Here is a 22,344-nt window from a genome sequence, read left to right on the forward strand (position 1 = left end):
TACATGAAATTATGTGTTAGTATATGGTAAATATTTTGTTTTGAAGTCCATCGTAAACTAAAACATTCTCAATTTTTTATGAACAGTCTTGCCTCTTTTGTTCTTGTTTGAATATCTATGTTTAAAAATCACATTATTTTTGGATAATAGTAAGTTAACACTATAGTGTCACTGTCCTCTATAAAGCAAAGAAAACTTTGGTTGAAAAGGTAATCATTTGAAAACCTCTATCATTATATAAAAACAGAGCTAAAATAGATTATAAAGGTTTTCTTTTTCTCAATAAAAATCACCTGTCTAGATGTCGTTCTTGCTCAACATCCACAACCAGTTTTCCAACTGGTGCAGTTTGCCACAAAGAAACAATTTTTTTAAACACTTAGTGAGACATATTCATCTATCCCGAAGTAAGTACTACAGAACAAAAGAGCCATAGAGTTGGAAACGCTAAAAAAAAAAAAAAAAAAAAAAAAAAAATAACAAAAAAAAGACCAATAAAAAAGTATTAAAACGATATAGACAAACAACAGTGACAGGCCGGGCACGGTGGCTCACGCCTGTAATCCCAGCACTGTGGGAGGCCAAGGCAGGCGGATCACCTGAGGTCGGGAGTTCGAGACCAGTCTGACCAACATGAAGAAACCTCATCTCTACTAAAAATATAAATTTAGCCAGGCATGGTGGTACATGCCTGTAATCCCAGCTACTTGGGAGGCTGAGGCAGGAGAATTGCTTGAACCCAGGAGGCGGAGGTTGCAGTGAGCTGAGATCACGCCATTGCACTCTAGCCTGGGCAACAAGAGCAAAACTTCGTCTCAAAAAAAACAGTAACAGGAAAAATTGAAGAAATGCAGAGAAATCTTATTTACTCAAATAAGCTCTAAACAGATTTTAAGTATTAAAAAAAAATCAGACTGGGCACAGTGGCTCACGTCTGTAATCCCAACACTTTGGGAGGCCGAGGAAGGTGGATCATCAGAGGTCAAGGAGTTCAAGACCAGCCTGGCCAACATGGTGAAACCCTATCTCTACTAAAAATACAAAAACTAGCCAGGTACGGTGGTACACCCCTGCAGTCCCAGCTACTCAGGAGGCTGAGGCAGGAGAATCACTTGAACCCGGGAGGCAGAGGTTGCAGTGAGCTGAGATCATGCCATTGCACTCCAGCCTGGGCAACAGAGTGAGACTCTGTTTAAAAAAAAAAAAAAAAAAGACAAAAAACTGAATCAGAAGAACCATGCAGAAAGAGAAAATTCTCATTGCAATCTGAGATCTAAAAAGCAAGTAATAACAGAAACCAGAAAATACTCATTAATTAAATTATATAAAAACACAAAATTTATACACCAGAAAATCTAAGCTGAATTTAAAAAGAATAAACTAAGGAAGACATCACCCACTCTGACAAATAATAAAGCATTTCTTTTAGTTGTAAGAATATCAAGACTATAAGAAATGAGCGGAATGAGAGGTAAATAATTCACATGGTAAGATATAAAAGAATCAGTGTGGTTTTTTCACATTTCACCACATAACTAAAATGACAGGGAAAATCCCAAGTTAACATTTGTTCCCACAATCTAGATCTAAAATATCAGAATTTCTTCTCTAAGGAGTCAGCTGATTAAGTTATAAGCCTTGGCGCAAATATTTTTAAAAGCAAGTAACATTTAAAGAAACACCACCAGGCTGGGCACGGTGCCTCATGCCTATAATCCCAGCACTTTGGAAGGCTAAGGAAGCAGCAGGATTCCTTGAGCTAAGGCGTTCCAGACCAGCCTGGGCAACAAAGCAAAACCCTTCTCTACAAAAAAATTTTAAAATTTGCCAGATGTGGTGGCATGCGCCTATAAGGCCAAGCTACTTGGGAGGCTTGAGGCAGGAAGATCCTTTGAGCCCAAGGAGTTGGAGTTTGCAGTGAGCTATGATCATGTCACTGCACTCCAGCCTGCACGACAGAGCAAGATCCTGTCTCAAAAAAAAAAAAAAAAAAAAAATCAAAAAAATCACCACCAACAGACCAGCTAAACAACATATTCCAAATAATCATACTGGTGATTAATATTTTCTGCTTTTTCTCTCATTGGTAATGTGTTTTTAAAATCTTGGCCAGGCACGGTGGCTGATGCTTGTAATCCCAGCACTTTGGGAGGCTGAGGTGGATGGATCACCTGAGGTCAGTTCGAGACCAACCTGACCAATATGGCGAAACCCCGTCTCTACCAAAAATACAAAAAATTAGCTGGGCATGGTGGCGGGCACCTATAATCCTAGCTACTCAGGAGGCTAAGGCAGGGAGAATTGCTTGAACCTGGGAGACGGAGGTTGCAGTGAGCCGAGATTGCGCCATTGCATTCCAGCTCGGATGACAGGGTGAGACTCCGTCTTTAAAAAAAAAAGAAAGAAACCTTTTCTCGCTTATACTTAGGAGAAAAAAATTCACATAATACCTTCCAGAACTCATAATACTAAGGGAAAAAAAAATCAGCACATTTTACCAATTAAAAGCCTAGGCACCAGAGACTATGAGCTCGTCTAACATCACAAATTCAATTTAAGTCTGAACTCTTCCCAAAAAGCAAGGTTTCTTTGATTCTCAATTCAGTGTCCCTACTATACTCAGCACTTGACCCTATTATTTTAAAAGTATGTAAAAGAGGTGGCTTTTTCAGTTAAACATTCACACATATAATAAACTTCTACATCATTCATATCACTAATTAAAGGACTGGTTCAGAATTTTTAATTTCCACAAGAAAAAAACTGAACTTAAAGTTAAAAACCTAGCTATTTGTATCAGTTTGCTAACGACGGTTTTATTAGAAAATATTATTTATGAGCATTTCCTCCTTTGTTTTAATAATTCATGGCCTACAGGCTCATGGGGCCCTACCTTGTGGTTTACAGGGCTTGTAATAAATCTGAATTCATTCGCTTTGAATAGTAGAGTGCCATCTTTATATGATACACTAAAGCCAGAAATTAACACCATTGTTTTTCATTTGCCCTCACTGTTAACATTTCCAATTTTAAATTACTAGAGTCTTTTGTAACTAAATTATGAAAATATCCACAATAACCTACCATGGTTTTCTACAGTATTTTAGCTTCTTTTTCCGATCCTTTCCCCTCTTTCTTGTCGTCTTCACTAGACACTGTTTTGTGTAACAATACCTCCTCATAAGCCTGAGTCCCCTGACAGCTCAGTGTCAATATAGCAAATATTTCTGAAGGCTTTTCTCTGGAACACACCTGCAAGAGAAGAGGAAAACAACTTCAAAAATGCTTATTTACTATTGGCTTCCAATCTGAGTGTGCAGCCCATAAACATGTTCCTGATTAAAAAGAAATAAACTCAATAGAGGAAAATTCCCTCAGTTCAAACAAAAAGCTAACAAATCGTTTGAAGGCCTGGGTCCAGAAGCCTAGGTGATACGGCCAGAAAAGTAAGCCTCCTGTAGCTACAATGTGGCAGCTGGCTGACTAGCACTCAATGAGATAAATACATTTGCAAAGAGATTCAGTCAAGAAGCATCACCTGAAAGAGTAATACCACCACTGATGGCAACAAGTTGTAGTTAACCATCAGATTTTCAATTAGAAATTGGCATTACTCAGACCCATCTGAAAATTCAGTAAAGACACCTGAAAATACAACAATACCAATGATTATTCCATGATGCTTTTACATTGGATACTGCCATTAAAGAGTACATGTTGGCACAATGTTTGTTCTTTAATTTTTTTCAGCCTAAAATTCAGAATGCTTTTTTGGCTCTACTTCCTAACTCCCAAAAGACCCTATTTATCCCTGGGCCTGTATGCACTGCTATGCCAGACTCCTGAATATTCACTAGATCCTGACTTCATTACCCCTGGATGTCCCTCACCAGATTTCCACAGTATTATTTCTATCCAGAGGCCTAATCATTGTTACCTATTTTGTTCCACCTTTATGAGATTTTATTCCAGACAGAGTAAAAGTAAACTTTTCTGAGCACTGATGAAATACTTATAAACCCAGCTACAAGAAAAGGAGAAAAAAATTAAAAAAAAAAAAAAAAAACAGAACATCAAAATACAGCACATGCTTTAACTATGTGGCTATAAGAGGACATAATTTACATACCATATATCATATAAACTCACAAAGAAAATAACTTTCTCTTCATTTAAATATCTTTCCTTTAAATTAAATTTCCTTTTAATAAGGAAACACCCTATTGTCAGTAACAGTTTCTTAATATTACCAGTTAGGCCAAGTGAGGTGACTCATGCCTGTAATCCCAGTGCTTTGAGAGGCCAAGACAGGAGGATTGCTTGAAGCCAGAAGTTCGAGACCAGACTGGGCAACAGAGCGATACCGTATCTCTTTAAAAAAATGATACTATTTAACAGAAGAGATTCTAATAAATGGGACTTACTTTATTATTACTCATATCGCATTAAGGAAGAAATGCACAAGTGCTGCAATTCATGGGATCCTTTTGGACAACCAAAAAACAGGGATAAAATATGATCCCACAGTAAGAGATATCTCAAAAATGCTCCATCTAAGTAACATAATACTAAATATAATACTAAAATTATACCTTTCATATAAAGACCTTACTATGTAACTAAAGTCTTCAGCATCTCCCATTCCCAACACTACTCCATTCTAAGGGATTCGGCTAGTCACTATTTAGCTGTGAATCCAGCAGCCAAAAAGGATTGCTATGTGTTCCGTCAACAACTGAAACAAAGTACACAAGCTTTCTTTATATTAGTGAAGCCAGTTCTAGACCATCCTGGCTAACATGGTGAAAATAACAATACAAATTAACAATACAAAAACTAAAAATGCAAAAAAATTAGCCGGGCATGGTGGCAGGCGCCTGTAGTCCCAGCTACTCGGGAGGCTGAGGCAGGAGAATGGTGTGAACCCAGGAGGCGGAGCTTGCGGTCAGCCAAGATCACGCCACTACACTCCAGCCTGGGCGAAAAAGCAAGACACCATCTCAAAAAAAAAAAAAAAAAAAAAAAAAAAAAAAACTGTGGAGCCAGCCAGGCGTGGTGGCTCACACCTGTAATCCCAGCACTTTGGGAGGCTGAGGCCAGGAGGATCACTTGAGCCTAGGAGTTCAAGACCAGCCTGGGCAACATGGTGAGACCCCATCTCTACCAAAAAAAATAACAACAAATTAGGTGGGCATAGTGGCACATGCCTGTAGTCCCAGCTGCTCAGGAGGCTGAGGTGGAAGGATCACTTGAGCCCAGCAGGGTGAGGCTGCAGTGAGCCATGAACACGCCACTGCCCTCCAGCCTGAGCAACACAGCAAGACCCTGGTCTCAAAATAATTGAATAGATTGAAGGCAGAAAAGGAAGAACAATGCTACGAAACAGGCTTCAGATGTAGTGGAAAAATCATGGATCACCAATTCCACAGTCATTTAGCATGGAGGGTAACTACCCTACCATCAAGAACCTCTGGGAACTTCAGAGTATGATAGCATAGTGCATTAACTCATGAAAAAAAAAAAACTCTATCTCTATTCACTGTATGTTCTATTGGTGCTATAAAACAAACTTAAAAATCATCTGACCAACTCTACCCTCATTTTAAAAATGAAACAGAATCAGTGAACAAGGGACAAGACATGATCTGAAACCTAAATTACAGACCAATGCTTTTTCCCCACTATTTATCAATCTGATTGAGAAAAAAGCCAAATTTATAACATATCTGGTTTACTCTAAACTGAAATGGAGAAACTACAGTCGCTTTTAAGAGTTTTTCTTTTTTTTAAAAAAAAAAGAAAGGTCAACTTAGTGGATAAAATTCTGGTCTTAAAATTTTTTTAAAAACTAACTTTGCTAGTTAATAGCTATATGACCTTAGAAGTTATGTGACTCAAAGAGTCACTTAATTTCCTTGGGTCTCTGTTTCCTTTCTTAATAAAATGAGAAATAATTCCACGACTAATTAGTAGATAACATGTATGTAGCTCACACTTTGTACTTACTGTTCTAACACTTTGTACTCACTGTTCTAAGACTTTTCATATATTAACTCAAGCCTCCCAACAATCTCAATTACTGTCTCCAATTAACACATAAGGAAACTAAAGCATAAACAGATAACATAACCTAAATAAGACCATAAAGTAAACAGTAGAGCCAAGATTCATATCTAGACAATCTTCTTTAATACTGTTTTGGCTCTAAAGGACTTACATTTCCTATAGAGGACAAACTTCAGCTATTTCAAAAAAAAAAAAAAAAAAAGTCTATGTGACCACAGAGCACACAGGCTTTGGAGTCAAGTACCAGCTTTGTCACTTCCCTTATCTGAGCCAGAGTTTTCTCCCCCGTGAAATGGGCTGACTAGCATCTACTCCAAACTAAATGGACAGGTTATATAAAAATACCTAATAATATCTTACAAATAGTATACACTCAATAAATGGTTTCAGGGAAAAAAATACACCTCAAATTTCCTAATGTCAAACAGAAACATTTTGTTTCTACATCAGATATATGTAAATTTCTCTCAAAAACTGAGCCTAGAAAAATATTAACTAGGCACTCCTTAGAACGGCTTACACAGAAGGTGGCATTATATATAAAGGAATGTGTATCACTTTTTAATTGAGCACTTTTTTCAATTACCGGACATTATTTTCTAGAGCAGCTTTAGGTTTATAGAAAAGTTGAGTGGAAAGTGGAAAGAACTTCCATATACGTCTTCTCCCCACCAACCACCACCCACCACCACCCACCACACATAGTTTCTCCTATTCTTGACATATTACCTTAGTGTGGTACATTTGTTACCACTGATAAACCAATGTTGATACATTATTATTAACTAAAGTTCACAGTTTACATTAGGGTTCACTCTTTGCATTGTACATTCTATGGATTTTTACAAATGACATGCATTCACCATTACAGTATCATACAAAATAGTTTTAGTTTAACACCCCTGAAAATCCCCTATGCTCCACCTATTTGACCTTCCCACCTTCCCCACCCCCAAGCCCTTGGTAACCACTAATTTTTTTCACAGTCTATAATTTTGCCTTTTCAAGAATGTCATATAGTTGGAATAATATATCATATGTAGCCTTTTGAGACTAGCTTCTTTCACTTAGCAATATGCATTTAAGGTTTCTCCATCTTTTCATGGACTGATAGCTCATTTCTTTTTATTGCTGAATAATATTCTGTTGTATGGATATACCAAAATTTATCCATTCAACTACTGAAGGACATCTTGACTGATTCCAAATTTTGGCAATTATGAATAAATTCCCAAAAACTTATTTTCAAAGTTTTTGGGTAAATCTCAAAACTAGGCCAGGTGCGGTGGCTCACGTCTGTTAATCCCAGCAGTCTGGGAGGCCGAGGCGGGCGGATCACAAGGTCAGAAGATCAAGACCATCCTGGCTAACATGGTGAAACCTCATCTCCACTAAAAAATACAAAAAATTAGCCAGGCATGGTGGTGGGCACCTGTAGTCCCAGCTACTCAGGAGGCTGAGGCAGGAGAATGGCCTGAACCCAGGAGGCGAAGCTTGCAGTGAGCTGAGATCGCCCAACTGCACTCCAGCCTGGGCGACAGAGTGAGACTCCATCTCGAAAATAAAAATAAAAATCTCCAAACTAACAAACAACTATGCTATCTATATTCAAACTATGAAACTTAAATATTTAGGGATTTTTTTTCCTGAAATACAATGAATATAGAAATACTTTCTTTAAAAATCCCAAGTAATGTTTTGCAAACAGTTTGTTATGGAATCCAGTAAATTTACTCTCAAAACAGTAACTGACTAGGAAACCTTCAATTTTGTTAATACTAATATAAGCCACCTCTCTAAAACAAGCTATGTAAAAATAAACAGGCTTTATTTCATTATGAAAGAACCACCACACATCTACAATATTAAATATGGGCAAGAAAAAATTAGAAAAAGACACCTCACTGGCTCTCCAAGAAGATCATTTTAAGATAAACTATGTGAGATTCAATAGCAAAGACTTGGAACCAACCCAAAGGTCCAACAATGATAGACTGGATTAAGAAAATGTGGCACATATACACCATGGAATACTATGCAGCCATAAAAAATGATGAGTTCATGTCCTTTGTAGGGACATGGATGAAGCTGGAAACCATCATTCTCAGCAAACTATTGCAAGGACAAAAAAACCAAACACCGCATGTTCTCACTCATAGGTGAGAATTGAACAATGAGAACACATGGACACAGGAAGGGGAACATCACACACCAGGGCCTGTTATGGGGTCGGGGGACAGGGGAGGGATAGCATTAGGAGATATACCTAATGTTAAATGACGAGTTAATGGGTGCAGCACACCAACATGGCACATATATACATATGTAACTAACCTGCACATTGTGCACATGTACCCTAAAACTTAAAGTATAATAATAATAATAATAAAAAGAAAATGTGGTACATATACACCATGGAATACTATGCAGCCATAAAAAAGGATGAGTTCATGTCCTTTGTAGGAACATGGATGAAGCCGGAAACCATCATTCTCAGCAAACTATCACAAGGACAGAAAACCAAACACCACATGTTCTCACTCATAGGTGGGAATTGAACAATGAGAACTCTTGGACACAGGGCGGGGAACATCACACACCCAAGGCCTGTCGTGGGGTGGGGGGCTGGGGGAGGGATAGCATTAGGAGAAATACCTAATGTAAATGATGAGTTGATGGGTGCAGCAAACCAACATGACACATGTATACCTATGTATCAAACCTGCATGTTGTGCACATGTACCCTAGAACTTAAAGTATAATAAAAATAAATAAAAATTTAAAAAAGAAAAAAGATAAATTATGTGAGATTTACAAGTATATATTTATTAATTGCCTATTAATTTGTATGTATATGCTTGGTAGTATGGAGAATACAAAGATGAATCAACTCAGAACACACTAAGGGGCCAGGTGTGGTGGCTCACACCTGTAATTCCAGCACTTTGGGAGGCAGAGGTGGGTGGATCACTTGAGGTCAGGAGTTCAAGGCCAGCCTGGCCAACATGGTGAAATCTTGTCTCTACTAAAAATACAAACATCAACCAAACGTGGTGGTACATGCCTGTAATCTCAGCCGCTCGGGAGACTGAGGCAGGAGAATCACTTGAACCCAGGAGGCAGAAGTTGCAGTGAGCCAAGATCGTGCCACTGCACTCCACCCTGGGCAACAGAGTGAGACTCCATCTCAAAAAGAAAAAAAAAAAAAGAACACACTAAGGAAAGTAGGAGCAAATACATATAAATCCAATACTCTCCCCAAATCCCTTCAAATAAATTCAACTTTCTCTACATGGTGGCATTATTTCTATGCAATAGTAATGTGAAAAGAACACTGAATTTCAATATTTTCTTCTGGAAGCTTCCTTTTTATGTAATAAAAAAAAAAGGCACATGCAAGAAGGTTAAACCTATCAATTACTTATCAATAGCTAATATAAAATCCTCACCTAGTTCCAAATTCCGGCTATTCCTCCTTACCCAAAAACACCTATAATGATGGAAAAGCTCTATTCTACCATATCACTTGAAGGCTTGCAATAATGGGCAGAGGCCAAAAGGTCTTTTCTCAACTAACGGTATGTACAAAGAAGATGCAATGGCTATAATCCGAACCTAAAATATACTGAATGAGCCAGCTAAGTCGAACCAGAATGAGATTCCTGAATATTTACTGTCAGTGAGCAAAATGGAAAAGCTCTTATTGAATAACCAATCAAAAGAGTGGATAACAGAAAAACACATCCCTTCACTAAAATAAACAGTTATTAGCCCTTCCCAATCACTGGCACCTTATGTGACAAAACAACATTCAGCCAGACAGATGACTCACTTGGTGAAAGAACCAAAAATTCAATGCATTTCAACAAGTATTTACTGAACACCTGTAATAACCCAGGCACTGTCCTAGGCACTTTGGCCACCAACAGTGAACAAAACAGACAAAAATCCTTGCCTTTGTGATTTAAGTTCAGAAGAGGCAAATAATCAAAAGACAGTAAATATAAAAATAAGAAAATTAAGCAGTACGTTAGAAGGTGTGAAATGCTTGGAAAAGAGAGGAAGCAAGTTGAGGAGGCAACAGAGTAAGCACACACAGATAATACATGGAGAGGGAGTGCCATTTTAACAGAGAGTCAAGGGTTCACTGCAAAGGTGGCACCTAAGCAAAGCCTCGATGGGGTGAACAGCCATGCAGATGTCTATGAATTGAGCACTTCTGGCAGGGGAGTTAAAGCAGCGGTCCTAAGGAAGGGTGTGCCTGCGTTAAGTGGAATAATAATAATGAGTCCAAAGTGGCCGCAGTGGGGTGGGGGAGAGAGGAGGGCAGAGAGGACAGAAAGGTGGGGGTGAGGGGACCAGACCATATATGGCAGAAGCTGGCAAACTTTTTCTTTAAAGTGCCAGATAGTAAATACATCAGGCTTTTCATGCCATAAGGTCTCTACTACTCAACTCTGCTTTTGTGGTGCAAATGTAGCCATACATAATAGGCGAACAAATGGGTGTGGCTCTGTTCCAATAAAACTTAATTACGGACACTGAAATTTGAGTTACATGTAATTTTCACATCAAACAATATCAACTTTTGATATTTTTTAACCACTTAAAAGTATAAAAACCATTCTTAGCTCACTGGTCATACAAAAACAGGCAATGGGCCAAATTTGGTCATGGGTCAGTTTGTCAAGTCCTAATTTAGGGCCCTTCTGGTCACTCTGAAGACTGTAATTTTTACTCTGAGATGGGGAGCCCTTAGAGGATTTTCAGTACAGAATGACAACATTTAAGTCATATCTTTAAAAGATCACTATGGTTACTATGTTGAAAACACTGTATAAGAGTGGAAGGAAGGAAGCCACTAAAGGAAGTTTAGTGATCATATTCTGGATATATTTTGAAGGTAAAAGCCACAGAATTTCGAATAGATTGGATGTGGGGTGTGAAGGAACTGGAGGCATCAGGATTGACTTCAAGGTTATTGGCCTGAGCAACTGAGTTAAGGAAGGTGCCAGGGAGAGGAGGTTTTGGGAATAAGATCAGAAATTCAGCTTTGGACATGCTGACATTGAATTTGAGGTATTTATTAGACATGTAAGAAGGCAGCTGGATATGGACCTAGTGTTCAGCAGAGAGGTCTGGATTAGGATATAAATTTGGGAGTTTTCAGTAGTTTAGTATGTGAAGCCACAAAATGGCCAAGGGAGTGGGTGTACCAAAGAATACAAAAAAAGCAAAAGGAGAAGCACAACTATACTCAGAGAAGGAGTAACCTAAGAGATGGCAGGAAAATGAGACTGTGCTGTTTGGAAAGTCAACAAAGGAAAAATTACAAAGGAGGCAAGATGTCTAAATTAAACACAAAGGGCTGGGTGCAGTGACACAGGCCTATAGTCCCAGCTACGCGGGAGGCTGAGGTGGGAGGATCATTTGAGCTCAGGGGAGGGTCATTTGAGCTCAGAAGTTCACGCCCAGCCTAGCCAACATACAGAGACCCCCGTCTCAATTTTTAAAAAGGGAAAGGGGGTAATGCATAGGAACAGTAATCTTGTTTTAATCCTTGTTTTACTACTACAGATATCTAATAATTCAAGGATACTTACATATTTGGAAGTATTGTATACTACTGTGTAAAGTTGTTTTACTATGTTTTACCATTTACGGGGAATTATCCTCTCCTACACTATACTATTCTCACTTCAGCCCATCATTGAGGAAAATTTTACCTTGAGAACATCAGACTCCTCTTCAAAACCTTCGATAACCACTAATTACCTAAGCAACTGGCACTAAACTCAAATATTCAGTGGCATCCAAGGTCCTATCGTAATTCTGGTCATTTCTCTCACCACCATAGCTCCAGTCAACACGGGAATAATGACTCTATGCCAGAACACCTTGCAATGTGCTACCGCTAAGCTTGAAGTTAAACGATTCCCTTACCTGGACTGCAGCCACTATGCCATCATGATTTGTCATTGTTCTATTCATCAAATGCCCATCTCAAATCTACCCCTCCATGAAGCCTTACCTAATACCTCAGTTTATATAATTTCTTCCTCCTTTGAGCCATCCAGCACTGTTTCAGCTTCCTTTATATTTCTATTACTCAGTTTTAATGATATGATTTACTATTATCTCCACAGCACCTAGTACATCACCCTGTACTCAGCAGAGGCTCAATAGAATTTGAATTCAACTCTAAATTTATCCTTCCTTGGAGTGCCATAACCACAGAATCTAAGGAGGTTCCATCCAAAAGGTCACCATCTCTTCCCCATTATGTCCATGGCAGTCATCACCACAGTGACTAACAGGGAATTTCTGACTCGTCCTCCATAAGCACAAATTCCATTACTTATTTGACTTATCCATCTTGGATTAATCCCCCAAACCCTATCCCATTCCTTCAGGACTTTAGTATTGTACTTAGCTCAGTGACACACTCAACTTTACTTCTGGCATAAATATTAGAATTTTAATAATCGCAGAGATGACCCTTCTAAAATTCAGGCTTCTCCAGTCCTTGTATTCCTTTCCTCCAATGTTCTCATCTTCTTTCCTATTTTAGACAAACATGCCCCACTGGGACCTATAATCGCTAATGCTACCGCCTTTCACAGTCCCTCATCCTTTTCATGCCCTCATTTCTGTCCTTATCCAACCGAAATTATGTGATCCATCATTTATCATTCACACCAGCAATTGCTTCTCTTTTCTTCTCCCAGCAAAACTCTAACCCTGTTAAATCCAACCCTCTTGGCCACACCACATCATTAACCATGTACCATTAAATATAACTAAGAAAAAAAAAGTATCACATAATCATGCTAATTAGTCTTTTTCATGACCATTAGCCTCAAAAGGCCCAATAATCAATAGTTCTAAAGGGATTTGAAAATGTGAAGTCAAGTTTTTTTAGTTGTAAGAATGACTAGATAGGTAATCCTGGCATTTGGGACCCTGGAATGTGAAATATCCTGCAATGTCCAAGATCTATCCCACCTAAAAATGCAAGTAGGAGCCTCAGTGAAAAAGTTAAATGTTCATTCACTTCCTCACTCTCCTAATGATTTTCTCACACTTCTCTTGTCTCTTCAAACATCTATACTCTTACCTCCTCACATTCAACAGGTCACCCTGCTTCCTACTTCATGCAAATTGCCAACCTTGCTGCATCATTAACCATATATTCTTCCTTCCTGTTATTATAAATGAACTGTCCCCATTCCTATCTAATGCAAATTCCTGAACTCAAACTCTACTGGATCCCACCTCCTTTTGCCAACTTGGGATGTTACTCAGTAATCATCCCCTCCTGTATCATCAGTTTTACCTATTCTACTGGATCATTTCTATCAGCATTCCCACACGTTGTAATAGCACCCATCAATAAAAATAAAAAGGGAAAAAAACATTAAAAACCATCCCTGACCTCTCGCTTTGCTACAGCTACTAGCCCAATTCTCTGCTCTCATTTTACAGCATAACTGAGTTTACACTTTGGGTTTTTATTTCCTCTCCTTCCATTCTCTCTTAAATCCACCCCAATCAGCCTCTCATCCCAATGCTCCATCAAAACAGCTCTTGTCAAGGTCCCCTATTAAGGATTTTCATGGTATTCAATGCTGTGAACAATTCTCAGTCCTCCTCTTAGTTGACTTCTCAGCAACAGGTGACACAGCTGACTGTTCCTTACACTTTACTTCCCTTGGCTTCCATCCAAGACACCACTCTCTTAGTTCTCCTCCTACTTTATAAATTACTCCCTTGTATCCTTTTCTTCTTTATCTCCACAACCTCTAAATGCTGAAATGCCTCAAGACTCAGCCCTCAGACTTCATCTCTTCTCTATCTTACCTTCAACATTCCCTTGGCAATGTCACCTAGGTTTGAGACTTTAAATACCATCTGTATACTGAGGACCTCCCAAATTCATATGAACCTGAGTTCCAAATTCACATTCAAATAAATAATCAACACATCCACTTGGATGTTTAATAAGCATCTTAAACCTAATGTGTCAAAAACAAAACAAAACAAAAAAAACCATACAACTTTGCTCCTCCTGGTCTTCCCTCCCTCAAGAGAAGGCAACTACTTCATCCCTTCAATTGTTCATGCCAAAAACTTGAAAGTCATCCCTGACTCCTTTCTTCCTCCCACATCTCACATCAGATCCATCATTAAATCCTGTTACCTATACCTTATAACACTATCTAAAATCTGACTACTGGGAAGTCCTAGCTAGAATAATCAGACAAGAGAAAGAAATAAGGAGCATTCAAATTGGAAAGGAAGAAGCCAAATTATCCTTATTTGCAGATAATATGATCTCATATTTGCAAAAACATGAAAACTGCACCAAAAAACTATTAGAACTGATAAACAAAATCAGTAAAGTTGCAGGATACAAAATCAACATAAAAAATCAGTAGCATTTCTATATGCCAACAGCAAACACTCTGAAAGAAATCAAGAAAATAATCCCATTTATAATGGCTTTGAATAAAAACTAAATACCTAGGACTAAACTTAACCAAAGAAGTGAAAGATCTCTACAATGAAAACTATAAAGTGCTGATGGAAGAAATTGAAGACAACACAAAAAAATTGAAAAGATATTCTATATTCATGGATTGAAAGCATCAATATTGTTAAAATGTCCATACCACCCAAAGCAATCTACAGGTTCAGTGCAATCTCTATTAAAATACTAATGACAGTCTTCACAGAAATAGAAAAAAATAAAATCCTAAAATTTACACAGTACCACAAAAGACCCAGACTAGCCAAAGCTATCGTGAGTAAAAAGAACAAAACTGGAAGAATCACATTATCTGACTTCAAATTATATGACATAGCTGTTGTAACAAAAACAGCATGGTGCTGGCATAAAAACAGACACAAAGACCAATGGAACATAATAGAGAACCCAGAAGTAAATCCATACATCTACAGTGGATTCATTTGTGACAAAGGTCCAAAGAACATACACTATGCAAAGGACAGGGTCTTCAATGAATGGTACTGGGAAAACTGGATATCCATATGCAAAAGAATGAAATTAGATCCCTATCTTTCATCATATACAAAAATCAAATCAAAGTGGATTAAAGAATTAATGTAAGGCCTGAAACTACTAAAAGAAAACATTGAGAAACTATCCAGGACATTGGACTGGGCAATGCTGTATTGAGTAACGCCCCACAGCGAAGGCAACCAAGGCAAAAATGGACAAATGGGATCACATCAAGTTGAAAAGCTTCTGCAAAGCAAAGGAAACAATCAACAAAGTAAAGAGACAACCCAAAGAATGGAAGAAAATAGTTCCATTAGATGCAAACTATCCATCTGACAACAGATTAATAACCAAAATATATAGGGAGCTCAAACAACTCAATAGGAAAAAAAGATCTAATAACCCAATTAAAAAATGGACAAAAAATTTGAATAGGTACTTCTCAAAAGAAGGCATACTAATGGCAAACAGGTGTATGAAATGGTACTCAACATCACTGATCATCAGAGAAGTGCAAATCAAAACTATAATGAGATATAATATTATCCCAGTTAAAATGGCTTTTATCCAAAAAGCAGGCAATAACAAATGCTGGCAAGGATATATAGAAAAGGAAACCCTTGTATACTGTTGGTAGGAATGTAAATTAGTTCAACCAGTTTGGAGAACAGTTTGAAGGTTCCTCAAAAAACTAAACATGGAACTACTATATGATTCAGCAATCTCACGGCTAGGTATATACCCAAAAGAAAAGAAATCAGTACATTGAAAAGGTAACTGCACTCCCATGCTTATTGCCGCACTATTAACAATAGCCAAGATTTGGAAGCAACCTGAATGTCCAAGAAGAGACGAATGAATAAAGTAAATGTGGTACATATACATAATGGAGTACTATTCTGCCATAAAAAAAGAATGAGATCTTGTTACTTGCAACAACATGGATGGAACTGGAAGTCATTAGGTTAAAATGAAGTAAGTCAGACACAGAAAAACAAACTTCGAATGTTCTTACTCATTTGTGGAAGCTAAAAATTAAACAATTAAACTCAAAGAAATAGAGCAGAATGATGGTTATCAGAGGCCGAGAGGGTGGGGAAGAAGTGGAGATGGTTAATGGGTACAAAAAACATAGTTAAATAGAATGAAAACAATCTAGTATTTGGTAACACAACAGGGTGATTACAGTCAGTAATTTTTTTATTTCAATTCCTTTTGGGGTACAAGTGGGTTTTGTTACATGGCTGAAATATAAAATGGCAAATTCTGAAATTTTAGTGCACTCATCACCCAAGCAGTGTACACTGTACCTAATGTGTAGTTTTTTTTAAATCCCAGCCTCCCCTCCCACCGTCCCTCTTCTGAGTCTCTAAAATTCATTATATCATTCCGTATGCCTTTGGGTACTCATAACTTAGCTTTCACTTATTCATAGCTTGGCTTACCATTCCTGTGATACTTCACTCAGAATAATGGCCTCTAGCTCCATACAAGTTGCTGTGAAACATATTTTTTTTTTTTTTTTCTGACACGGAGTCTCACTCTGTCACCTAGGCTGCAATGCAGTGACACGATCTCAGCTCACTGCAACCTCCACCTCCCGGCTTCAAGCGATTCTCCTGCCTCAGCTTCCCGAGTAGCTGGGATTACAGGTACCCGCCACCATGTCCCGCTAATGTTTGTATTTTTAGTAGAGACAGGGTTTCACCCTGTTGGCCAGGGTTGTCTCAAACTCCTGACCTCAAGTTATCTGTTTGCCTAGACCTCTCAAAGTGCTGGGATTACAGGCGTGAGCCACTGAGACTGGCTCTTTGTCTTTTTAATAATGACCATTCTTTCAGGAGTAGGGTGGTATCTCACTGTGGTTTTAATCTGCATTTCCCTGAAGATTAGTGATGTTGAGCATTTTTTTCATATGTATCCTGGCCATTTATATATTTTCTTTTCATAAATGTCTACTCATGTCTTTTGCCTACTTTTTATTTTTTATTTTTTTAAGACAGAGTCTCACTCCATCACCCAGGCTGAAGTGCAATGGCACGATCTCAGCTCACTGCAATCTCCACCTCCTGGGTTCAAGCAAATCTCCCACCTCAGCCACCCAAGTAGCTAACGGGCACCCGCCATCATGCCAGGCTAATTTTTTTGTATTTTTGTAGAGACATATTTTCACTATATTGGCCAGGCTGGTCTTGAACTCCTGACATCAGGTGATACACCCGCCTCAGCCTTCCAAAGTTCTGGGATTACAGGTGTGAGCCACGGCGCCCAGTCTTTTGCCTGCTTTTTGATGGGATTTTTTTTTTTCTTGATTTGAGTTCCCTATAGATTCTGGATACTAGTCCTTGGTTGGATGCACAGTTTGAAAATATTTTCTCCTATTGTGTGGGTTGTCTGTTTACTCTGTTATTTCTTTTGCAGAAGCTTTTTAGTTTAATTAGGTCCCATTTATTTATTTTCGTCTTTGTTGCATGTGCTTTCGGGGTCTTAGCCATAAATGCTTTGCCTAGGCCAATGTCTAGAAGAATTTTTCCAACATTATCTTCCAGAATTTTTATGGTCTCAGGTCTCACATTTAAGTCCTTGTTCCATCTTGATTTTTGTATATAGTGAGAGATGGACAGTTTCACTCATCTACTACATGTAGTTTGCCAATTTTCCCCGGACCATTTATTAAATAGTGTCCATTCCCCAATTTATGTTTATGTATGCTTCATCAAAGATCAGTTGGCTGTACATATTTGGCTTATTTCTGGGCTCTCTATTCTGTTTCATTTGTCTACGTCCCTACTTTTATTTTTGAGATGGAGTCTTGCTCTGTCGCCAGGCTGGAGTGCAGTGGCATGATCTGGGCTCACTGCAACCTCTGCCTCCTGGGTTCAAGTGATTCTCTTGCCTCAGCCTCCCGAGTAGCTGAGACTACAGGCACGTGCCACCACATCCAGCTCTAATTTTTAGTAGAGATAGGGTATCATCATGCTGGCCAGGATGGTCTCAATCTTTTGACCTGTGATCTGCCCACCTCGGCCTCCCAAAGTGCTGGGATTACAGGCGTGAGCCACCGCGCCCAGCCTATGTGCCTACTTTTATACCAGCACCATATACTGTTTGGTAACTGTATCCTTGTAGTACAGTTTGAAGTCCAGTAATGTGATGCCTCCAGATTTGTTATTTTTGCTTAGAATGGCTTTGACTATGCAGGCTCTTTTTTGGTTCCATACAAATTTTAGGATTGTTTTTTCTAATTCTGTGAAAAATGATGTTGGTATTTTGATGGGAAGTGCATTGAATCTGTAGATTGCTTTGGGCAGTATAGTCATTTTCACAATATTGATTCTTCCAATCCATGGGCATGGGATGTGTTTCCATTTGTTTGTATCATCTACAGTTTCTTTCAGTAGTGCTTTGTAGTTCTCCTTGTAGAGATCTTTCACCTCCTTGGTTAGGTATATTCCTAGGTATTTTATTTTATTTGCAGATGTTATAAAAGGGACTGAGTTCTTGATTTGATTGTAAGCTTGATTATTGTTGGTGTATAGCAGTGCTATCGATTTGTGTACACTGATTTTGCAACCTGAGACTTTACTGAATTTGTTTATCAAATCTAAGAGTCTTTAAGACTTTCTAGCCATACAATCATATCATCTGCAAACAGCAATAATTTGACTCTCTCCTTTCCAATTTGGATACCCTTTATTTCTTTCTGTTGCCTAATTTATCTGGCTAGTACTTCCAGAACTATGTTTAATAGGAGTGGTGAAAGTGGGCATCCTTGTCTTGTTCCTGCTCTCGGGGGAATGCTTTCAACTTTTCCCCATTCCGTATGATGTTGGCTGTGCGTCTGTCATAGACGGCTTTTATTATTTTAAGGTAGGTCCCTTCTATGCCTACTCTCAACAGTTTGTTGACAGTTTTTATCATAAAGTGTGCTGGATTTTGTCAAATGCTTTTTCTACATCTATTGAGATGATCATATGGCTTTTTTTTTAATTCTGTTTATGTGCTGTATCACATTTACTGACTTGCATATTTTAAACTACTCCTACTAGACAAGTTTCTTGAAGACAGCAGATATTTCGATTCTGTACCCATTCTGCCATGAAACCCACTTGATCATGATGAATTATCTTTTTGATGTATTGTTGAATTCAGTTAGCTAATATTTTGTTGAGGATTTTTGCATCTATGTTCACCACAAAAATTGCTCTGCAGTTTTCTTCTTTTGTTGTGTCCTTTCCTAGTTTTCTAATTAGGGTGATACTGGTTTCATAGAATGATCTAGGGAGGATTCCTTCTCTCAATCTTTTGGAATAGTTTCAGTAGGATTGGTACCAAGTCTCTGAATGTCTGGTAGAATTCAGCTGTGAATTCATCTGATCCTGGGCTTTTTCTGTTGACAATTTTTTTTCTTTTTTTTTGAGACGGAGTCTCACTCTGTCACCCAGGCTAGAGTGCAGTGGCGTGAACTTGGCTCACTGCAAGCTCTGCCTCCTGGGTTCACGCTATTCTCCTGTCTCGGCTTCCCAAGTAGCTGGGACTACAGGCGCCAGCCACACATCCCGCTAATTTTTTTTTTTTTTTTTTAGTAGAGACCGGGTTTCACCGTGTTAGCCAGGATGGTCTCGATCTCCTGACCTCATAAGCCGCCCGCCTCAGCCTCCCAAAGTGCTGGGATTACAGGCATGAGCCACCACGCCCGGCCGGCAATTTTTTAATTACTGATTTAATCTCACTGCTTGTTACTGGTCTGTTCAAGGTTTTATTTCTTCCTGATTTAATCTAGGAAGGTTGTATGTTTCCAAGAATTTGTTCATTTCCTTTGGCTTTTCTAGTTTGTGCACATAAAGGTGTTAATAGTAGTCTGGAATGATCTTTTGTGTTTCTGTGGTGTCAAGTGCAATGTCACCAGTTTCATTTCTAATTGAGCTTATTTGGGCCTTCTCTCTTCTTGATTAATCTAGCTCATGGTCTACCAATTTTGTTTATTTTTTCAAAGCGACAGCACATTTCACTGATCTTTTGTATTTGTGTGTGTGTTTGAATTTCATTTAGTTCTGCTCTGATCTTTACTTCTTCTTCTAGCTTTTAGTTTGTTCTTGTTTCTCCAGTTCCTTGAGGTGTGACATTAGGTTGTCAATTTGTGCTCTGAAATTTTGATGTAGGCATTTAGTGCTATAAGCTTTCCCTCAGCACTCCTTTTGCTGTATCCCAAAGGTTTTGATAACGTGTCTCATTATTATCATCCAATTCAAAGAATTTTAAAATTTCCATCTTGGTTTCATTGTTAACCCAGATATCATTCAGGAGCAGAATATTTAATTTCCATGTATTTGTATAGTTTTGAGAGTTCCTTTTTGACTAGTACTTCCAGAACAGTACTTCTTTGACTAGTACAAACTAGAGTTGATTTCTAGTTTTATGCCGCTGTGGTCTGCAGGGATACTGGATATAATTTCGATTTTTTTTTTTTTTTTTTTTTTGAGACAGAGTCTCGCTCTGTCACCCAGGCTGGAGTGCAGTGGCGCAATCTCGGCTCACTGCAAGCTCCGCCTCCCAGGTTCACGCCATTCTCCTGCCTCAGCCTCTCCGAGTAGCTGGGACTACAGGCGCCCACCACCACGCCCACCTTTTTTTTTTTTTTTTTTTTAGTAGAGACGGGGTTTCACCATGGTCTCGATCTCCTGACCTCATGATCCGCCCGCCTCGGCCTCCCAAAGTGCTGGGATGACAAGCGTGAGCCACCGCGCCCAGCCATAATTTCGATTTTTTTAAATTTATTGAGACTTGCTTTGTGGCCTATCATATGATCTATCTTGGACAATGTTCCATGTGCTGATAAAAATGTATACTCTGCAGATCTTAGGTAGAATGTTCTCTAAATATCAGTCCATTTGTTCTAGCATGTTATTTAAGTCCATTGTTTCTCAGTTGACTTTTAGTCTCAAAGATCTGTCTAGTGTTGTCAGTGGTGTACTGAAATCTACCACTACTACTGTTTTGCTGTCTATCTCATTTCTTAGGTCTAGTAGTAATTGTTTTACAAATCTGGGAGCTCCAGTGTTACATGCGTATAACTTTAGAATTGTAATATCTTGTTGAATTGATTGTTTTATCATTATATAGTGACTATATTTGCCTTTACTGTTGTTGCTTTGAAGTTTGTTTTGTCTAAGAACAGCTACTCCTGTTTGCTTTTGGTTTCCATTTCTGTGGAATACCTTTTTCCACTTTTCTGAGTTTACAACACTCCTTCTCTGTTAGGTGAGTTTCTTGAAGACAGCAGATATTTGGATTCTGTATCCATTCTGCCATTTTGTATCCGTTAGGTGGAGCTAGTTTAGGCCACTGACATTCAATGCTAATATTGAGATGTGAAGTATCATTCTCTTTATCATGTTGATACCTAGTTTGTTTGTTTCACTGTATAATTGTTTTACAGATCCTGTGGGTTTTAAGCTTTCTACTTTGGTGCATATCAGGCTTTTGTTTCAAGGTTTAGAACTCCTTTTAGCATTTCTTGTAGTGCTGGTTTGGTAGGGACAAATTCCTCTGGCATTTGTTTAAAATGACTTTATTTCTCCTTCATTTACAAAACTTAGTTTTGTGGGATAAAAAATTCTTGGCTGACAGTTGTTCTGTTTAAGGAGGTTGAAGACAGGACCCTAATCTCTTTTGGCTTGTAAGGTTTCTGCTGAGAAGTCTGCTGTTACTTTGATAGGTTTTCCTTTGTAGGTTATCTGATGCTTTTGTCTTACTGGCTTTAGAATTCTTTCCTTCATCAGTTAACAAAAATTTACTGTACATTTAAAAATAGATAAAAGAGTACAATTGGAATGTCTGTTACACAAAGAAATGAAAAATGCTTAAAGTGATAGATGCCTTATTTACCCTAATGTGATTATTATCCATTGTATGCCTATCAGAACATCACATCTACTCCATAAATATATACACCTACTATCTACCCTTAAAAAACTGAAAATTAAAATTTAAAAATCTAAAAAATAAAAATAAAAATAAAATTGACTACTTTTAACCATGTCCACCATAACCAACCTGGTCAGAGCAACCACCATCTCTTGCTAGGATTATACATTGCCTTTCAACTAGTCATCTTACTTCCCCACCTGAAAATAAACCCTTCCCCAGAGTTTATTCTCAGCAACAGCATCCAGAGTATTCCTGCTAATCTATATTAGCATCCAGGCACGGTGACTCACACCTGTAATCCTAATACTTTGGGAGGCTAAGATGGG

At 38.3% G+C, this 22,344-nt stretch overlaps 1 protein-coding gene across 7 annotated transcripts in view; it reads right to left on the bottom strand.

The window, feature by feature from the left end:
* The window catches only part of STRBP (spermatid perinuclear RNA binding protein), a 160,143-nt gene that overhangs the window by 71,527 nt on the left and 66,272 nt on the right, over window positions 1-22,344 (bottom strand). For all 7 annotated transcript variants that reach the window (XR_004031419.1, XR_004031418.1, XM_030817787.1 and 4 more), the window contains exon 2: window positions 3,085-3,252. Coding sequence is in view for 5 of the 7 variants with exons in the window: in XM_030817787.1 (XP_030673647.1) it covers window positions 3,085-3,087 (3 nt within the window). In the remaining 2 variants the exon portion in view is untranslated. The remainder of the gene's footprint in view (window positions 1-3,084; window positions 3,253-22,344) is intronic.

The sequence above is a fragment of the Nomascus leucogenys genome, chromosome 8, assembly GCF_006542625.1.
Source record: "Nomascus leucogenys isolate Asia chromosome 8, Asia_NLE_v1, whole genome shotgun sequence".
Lineage (NCBI taxonomy): Eukaryota > Metazoa > Chordata > Mammalia > Primates > Hylobatidae > Nomascus > Nomascus leucogenys.